The sequence below is a fragment of the Poecilia formosa genome, unplaced genomic scaffold (assembly GCF_000485575.1).
Source record: "Poecilia formosa unplaced genomic scaffold, Poecilia_formosa-5.1.2 Scaffold534, whole genome shotgun sequence".
Taxonomy (NCBI): domain Eukaryota; kingdom Metazoa; phylum Chordata; class Actinopteri; order Cyprinodontiformes; family Poeciliidae; genus Poecilia; species Poecilia formosa.
Window position 1 is genome coordinate 130,533 of NW_006800473.1, and position 7,707 is coordinate 138,239.

The 7,707-nt window shown below is 37.1% G+C and overlaps 1 protein-coding gene across 1 annotated transcript in view; it reads left to right on the plus strand.

Annotated features, from left to right (window-relative positions):
- Positions 1-858: 858 nt before the first annotated feature.
- The window catches only part of luzp2 (leucine zipper protein 2), a 150,047-nt gene continuing 143,198 nt past the window's right edge, over positions 859-7,707 (plus strand). Inside the window, exon 1 of the mRNA XM_007540351.2 lies at positions 859-1,158. Within this exon, the coding sequence (XP_007540413.1) occupies positions 1,097-1,158 (62 nt within the window). The 5' untranslated portion in view covers positions 859-1,096. The remainder of the gene's footprint in view (positions 1,159-7,707) is intronic.

The window sequence follows — 7,707 nt, forward strand, 5'->3', positions numbered from 1 at the left end:
TATGCATTAGAAATGGTTGGAAATGAAGAAAAATGTTATTACCAAAGATGGTTCTATGCACTGCAAACCAGGAGTTTAAATGCATTCAAAATGTCAAAAATGCTGACATATATATCCTGTTTTTAATGCATTTGGTGTTTTATTTATTTATTTATTTATTTATTTATTTATTTTTTGAGAATAATCCTCCAACACATATTTTTAATAATTTTGTAAGACAGAAATAAGGTGAACAAGTTTAGATTTATTTATTTTTTCCTTTACTTCAGGCGTGGTCAACATTACACATAAAAGCTTAAATATACACATGCGACACCACCTAAATGTGTGGCCCATAAGTCCCTTAGCAGGTTGTATCTTGATCACTCAGTCTTTACACACATAAAGGTTTCAGCATGATCACTTCAAATCTCTTCCCATCAGAATGGGTAAATTCATTGATTGGTTTCCCATCCAGAGCCTGATAGTAGCATTATCAGAACTGTTCAGCATGGCATTCCTCTTCTTTCCATCCACACTGCATCTTCATTATAGTACTAATACTGTAATCTGTTCTTGTGTCTTGCTTCAACTCAGTTGGGACTTTTGTAGTCACCGGTTTATAACCTGGGCTGTTTTTCTTTGGAAGTGGCTGTTTTTCCCCAAAATGTTTGACTGCATCTTCACAAAAATGTAGGAGGCAGAATGAATGAAATGAATGGGAAGGTGTTTTGTTGTGAGCACAACAAGCTCCAAACAAAAGCAGAAAAAAAAGCCTTTCACCAATAGCTGAAGCAGCATGGTGGCTGACATCATATCACTCCCACATCTCCCTCGCTTGATTTTAGCCACACCCGCTCTTTTCCATTACCAAGTCAGTCTGTGTCCCTGTGTTATTTAAAGCCAGAGATCCTCCCTCTCTCGCCAAGCCACTGTGTTGCATCTGTCTGCCTCGCTACTTGTGTGCCGGTGTGTGTGTGTGTGTGTAGAGGGGGAGTGTGAAAGTGCGCTAAAAAACCCAGGCAGCCAGTGGGAGAGCTAGAGAGCGAAGAGAGAGACACAGGGGAAAGGCAAAAAGCATCTGAGAAGGGAGCAGGAACGGGAGTGTGAGACAGCTATGAAATTCATCCAGGCTATTTGCTTACTGCTTCTCCTTCCAGCTTTGACCCTCAACAGCAGGTAAGATACAAAATAAGAGCTTTATTGTTTGTTTCAGTCTTGAGCTGATGGAGACTCGGAAACAAACACAGAAATGGTTCAAAGCACGCCTTTTGAAAATCTTGATCACTAACCTGAGTGTCCATTTAGTCTTAACGTTTATTAAATCGTTATGTTTTCCTGGAAAAAAAGGCTTTTTGTGTGCTAAGCATGTTGGATGCTGAAAGACTTTGAAGGAGGAAGGCTGGGCTTATCTGTTCAACTGGGCTGTTATCTTTCTCAGTTCGGGGCAGACTGAGAGACAGTTGTCCTTTTGTGTGGGTGATTCATTGGATTTTCCTCCTGTGATCCATCCAGTATAGCGGTGACATCGCTTATTAATGGGCGACTTTTTGCTGCTTTGTGGCCAGGGTGGAAGTTAAAGTGACAGGAAGTGTGCGAGAAAGGGACAAGGCGACTTGTGTTGCAGCGCATGATAAAGAAGCAGGTGCCTGTGCGTGTTTTTCTGTACTTATCTGCAATATCAGGTGCCGAAAATGGAGGTATGGGGAAGAGAAATGAAGTACAGATAAGCACATGAGCCGAGGAAGTTTTAATGATTAGTTGAACCATTGATAAAAATCCGCGGATTTCTCTGTCAGTGCTCGACACCGCTGTCTTAATGAGAGCTGCGCGTTGAAACCGAGGCTTTGACTACACAGCATTTGGACAATTACAGGAAGCCATGCGTTCTGAAACTTGTTCTTTTTTTTTAATAATTATTATTATTTTCAACTCATTCATTTAAACAATTTTTGGTTAGATCTTATTTTAAAACGAGTAAACTACAGCTACTTAGAAATGCACACAGTTAGAGAACAATGGCTTTGAAGTCGAGAGTTCCTGCTTTGGAATTTAACCGAATGGAAAAATATCCTCATTGTTCCGGATCGATGAAAGGCATAAAACAAAAGAACTATTCTCTGCGCATCATGAGTTACAGCGTGGCGAAAAGCAAGGTTGTATCTGATATTTATGTCAATACCTTTTGGGGTTCACTGATGATTCATGAGTCACATAACTACAGGCTGCATTGAAGTGTTAACCTCTAGCTGTTTGCATTCTGCAAATTAAGCACCCACAACTACTCCTTTACAAGACAAAAATGCGAATGTAACCTGCAGGGGTGATTGTTCGAAACATGCAGTTTTCTCCTACTATGATGAGATGATTCACCCACATTAAAGCTTTTGTCTCGTTTTGAATAATTAAAACACACTTTGTCTCTCAGGCCTTGATTGTAAATACTCTGTGTGCCATCATCATCTTTCGAGGTACTAATTGGAGAGGGAGGCATTACGCTGGTAATTTGGTCGGTCAGCACAGATTGTTTGTTACCTCTTGAGGGAGGATGTCATGAAAAGTAATTACCAGACCACACAGATATAATCAGTGTTTTATTACATAGTTTGTTCCCTAACTCAACATAAAAAAAAATAAATAAATAAATAATCAGTGCAGAGTTCGGAATGTTTGCTAAAGGCGTAATATCCAGGTAATTTAATTTTTTAGTATTGAGTTCTTGAAATGTATTTATTTTAAACAAAGAAATAAATTACAAAGTGTCAGGTAATAAAGCGATTAGCACTGCCACGATTGCTTTTTTTGAATTGTTTTATGGAAGCACATGATATGGACAGGTAATTGTGCAGTGCATCCGGAAAGTATTTACATCACTTTACTTTTTCCCAATTTTGTTATGTTACTGCCTCATTCCAAATTGTACTAAATTATTTTTTTTCCTCAAGACAAAAACCCTACTATGACAATATGGAAAAAAGTTTTTGAATTTTACAAATTTATTGAAACACATTTTAGGTAAGTATTCACAGCCTTTGCAATGAAGCTCAAAACTGAACTGCTTCCACTAGTTACCCTTGAGATGTTTTAACAACTTAAATAAGAGTCCACCTATGGTAAATTGAGTTTATCTAACTTGATAATGAAAGGCACACACTTGTCTACGAGAAACAAAATTTTCTTGTCAGATTAGACAAGGTGTAAATGTCAGGCGTCCTGCTTAGAGGAACAGTGAAGCATGGTGGTGCTAGCGTCATGCTGTGGGGATGATTTGCAGCAGCAGGAACTGAGAGACGTGTCAAGATAGAGGGAAAGATAAAAGCAGCAATGTATAGAGATATCCTGGATAAAGACTTGGTCCAGAACTTCTTGACCTTAGACTGGGACGATGGTTCATTTGTCAGCAGGACAATGACCTAAAGCACATGGCCAAGATCTCGATTGCTTTAGAACAACTCTTTGTCATCAAGCCAGAGTTCAGAACCTGAATCTGATTGAACATAAATGGAGAGATCTAAAAATTACTGTACAGACATCTCTCATCACACCTAATAGAAATTGAGGAATACTGTAAAGAATAATGTAAAAACTGCCTAACGATGCGTATGCTAAGCTTGTGGCATCACATTTACAAACACTTGAGACTGTAATTACATCTATAGGTGGATCAGCAAGGCACTGAGAAAAGGCTGTGACTACAGGCACAAATGTGATTTATTTATTTATTATTTTTAAAAACCTTGAAAAAAACATTTTCCCATTGTCATAATTGAGTATTTGTATGTATAAGGGTAAATAATCATATCACATAAAATGTGACAAAATATAAGCACTGGTGAATACTTTCCAGATACATTGTACAAATATCTGTCCATATTATGTGCTTTTACAAAAACAGGAGCTGTAGCGCAGCAGAGAAAAGGGGAGAGGGTGTAAGCAGCACATACATGAGCTTTACTGACAGTGTTAAGACCTTCCTTCTGGCTCTGATTGGTTGTTTATGACTTTTTCTGTAGATCGCAGAAGGACCACAGGGAATAGAATAGCCTGAATTTTTCCACAAATTATATGTCTCAAATTATTTCAACAGGACATTTCAACAAATGCTTGTATGTGAGAGCATAGAAAATCAATGGACAGATTCTGCCAGTGATAATATTGTCATATTACCATATTATTTATATTGTCATATTTAATTAAGTTATCAGCACAGATGAACTAGCATAAGTTTAAAAATTATCCACTTTGTAATACTGCATTTATTGATATGCACATTGAAATATTGGATATATTATGAATCACGAGATTTTTTTATTAGCAAGCTGAACTGAAGAAATATCCCACTCTGGAGTTTGATTAAAGCAATCCAGCAGTATCGTAGAATGACACTTGGCCTTGATATGCAGTATTGTTCAACAAACTAATTATTACATCAAGTCTTGGTAGAAACAAAATTGACAGATTCCTGTCTGCAGAAATCTGCAGACAGAAATCTGTGTGTTTCGTTTTTCTTGTTGTTCAGGGTACTAATTAAATTCTTAAGACTGAATTTGTTTGTGATCTAATAGATACCTGAAGCCTTTCTTGCGCTGATTGTTTTCTCAGGCACCTGCCATGTGTTTTGTTCTCACTCCGGGGGTCATGGATCCAAACCATGCTCATTATCTGTGACATCCTTATGTTTTGCTGTAATAGTATTACAGAGGACAAACTTGACTGAGAGGTGTTTTGGCGGCAGGGAAATGATTTGTAGCTTCAGTCGTCTAGTCTTTAGATTGCTTTTTTACGCTTGTCTTGATTTACTGTCATCTTATCTGCTGCACGTAAGACAATCCATGTTGTATGATGCAGTCAACCTTCACTGTTTGACGTGATAACATTGCCTTAAGGAATGACAATTACTGAAAACAGGATCTATATATATATTTGTCAGAATGAATTACAATGTCTGCAAGTAACATTTGAGATTTTAAAATTTAGACCTACCATTTATTTTTTTACTGATAAAATTGTCAGTTCATTCTATCTCTAAAATGAATGTTCACTTATAATATTGACAACTTATGATGCATAAGCCGCCACAAGTATATTTTTTATTTTTTACTCATTCTTACTTGCTTTAATATCTGACTTGTGGAGTGAGTTGGTTACACAGGCCATGCGTATGTGGTGAATAGCCATGTGTCTCTGCAGTAATTAATTTGTGCTTAGACTAAAGACAAGGCTGCATCGACATGAGCCCCCTGAGATATGACCGTCCACTGTTTGGTAAGGATTGGGAGGCTAAAACAGCAACTCTGCTCTTTTGCTTTTTTTCCCCTTCTCTCACCTTTAGGATCAAACAGGTCCTCCTTTTTACACTTTCAAATATTCCCTTTAAGGTCTTTCTTGTAACATATTTGACACATTGACTTGACACACTTTTGATGTCTGTTAGCTTAGCAGACTCTTCTTGGAAATGGTGATTTCTGGTCGGATCCCTGGAAAGTCAAATATTTATGAATGTTTTGGACAGCAATTGAAAAAGACCTCTATTACACAATTCAATCAGGTTGCTTTAGTAATTCATAATGTTCTGTACATCTGTCTGTTTTATGCACTTGTGCAGCAAACAAATTTCTCCATTGTTACCACTTCTTTGTGCAGGTTTCACAGAGAATGTCTTTGTGTGTAATGCCTTAAATACCAGGCTGAAAACACAAACAGCAGCTTTGAGAAACTGGAGCTTTCTTGATACTAATACTGAGACTGAATTTGCAAATCGCATACATCAAATGTGACAGAAAATGATTAGCAGTACTTATAAAATGGAAACTAGCCAACATTTTCTTTCTGGGTAGATTTTCCATTTACCTAAGTAAGAACAGATTACAGGGATCAATTTATTAAGATTATATTAAATTCAAAAGTCTGTAACCTTGAAAAGACTTTGAACTCAGCATCTAACTTTGCATTAATATGAATTGAAGGTCCTCCTGGTGCACTTTAGCTCTTTCTCAAAACCCGACCTCTGTAGAAGTTTCATAGCAGCTGCAAAGATGGCAGTGATCAACACAGGTTTCCAACTCCACACTTTGATTTGTCTTGTTTCAACTCAGCCATTGGATTCTTAGAAAAGTACAGATGAAGTACTTGGAGAGCTAAACTATGTCTCCATAGTTTAGCTCTCCAAGTGTTATGAATTTAGTGTCAGAGCGCAGTGACATTTCTAGTTCAAGTCAGCAACTTATACTTATGCTGCCGTTTGTCTCAGTTTGAGTTGAAAGCGGGTGAGGTCCATCATCTAAACAAACTCACATTTTTTTATATTTTTGTGTAAACATTTGTGCATGTCACAGAACGGCAGGCTGGTGGAAAATGGGTAAAGTGTCAAAAGTGACTAAAAACGTGGGAGAATGGCCATTTGCTTGATCACAGAGAAAGTTTTCTGATGAATAACTGTGAGTGTGACTTGACTCATGCATTATAATAAATTTGTGTGTATCAAAGTGATTTACACGTACCAATTTACTGCGTTCCAATTTTACCATATCATCAGGCAGCGTCTATTGTACAGCCACAATCAAAAACACAACCTTCAAGAGTGGGATCATCAAGATGAGACAAAATTATATTTGTTCAGGCTGGGAATGTCCGCAGCTCAAATCAGGTAGAGAATGATAATTAAAATTCAAAGGATGAGGCGTAATGGCCACACTATGGCAACCACACCACCTCATGACAGTAATGAAGTGGGCCACAATAAACAGAACCTTGGGTGGCTCCAACAAATGAGAAAGTAATTAAAAGGACCAAGATCAGTGCTGGGTGAAAAGTAGCCATGTGTTTTATATTCAAGGCCACATAGTAGATTATGTGTTCTGTGAAGACTTTGGAAACTGAAACTGTACAACATAGATTATATTTACTATAACACTTGGCTAGCACCATTGCCAATGCTGATACAAGCAGAAGTGGACAATGATGTGAGTGTCCTTATTGAAATTAATTTAAAATTGATAGATTAACTTTATGTAAAATGCAAAAACCAGTTGCTTAAGGTCGTGAAGTTTAAAAAAAAATCTCATTCTAAGAAATAAATTGTATTGGACAGTGGATACATGGAACTCTGAACCAAAAAAGAGAAATGTATAAAATCACACTAAAGTATTGAATCACTTATGATTCAATAGCAATTACTTACCTGTCACTGATTGCATCACTGGGTTCTACCAAATGGAGGGTTTTCTGTCTTTTTTTTTCTTTAAAGTAACCTTTTGAGTTGCCTTGTATTAACTGTTACTTTTTAGAACTGGAACTGAAGGCTGATGCTGTTTTTTATTCTCCTGTCTTGACCATTTGACTGCAGTAGTAGTCTGCTGTATTCACCTGTTCTTGACCATTTCACTACATCGCTAGTGTAGTCAAATGGTCAAAACAGGTGAACAAAACGAGCAACTAAATGATGTGCAAAATAAAAATTTGAATACAGGGCGACTCAAAAGACTACTTTAAAGGGGGAAAAAAACAATACTAAAAAGAAAACCCTCTCTTTGGTAGAACCCAGTAATGCAATCAGTGACATACAGCTACTTAAGCTGCTCCAGCTGTAACATCTAAAAGCGACAAACAACGTTGAGTAAAACAGAAAAACAAATGATTTATCAGAAATGTACCTTGAAACAAAAGAAACATTCATATTTATCCAGTGTTAGCTTTAAGTAAAACATGTACATAAATGTAAACTGCCAG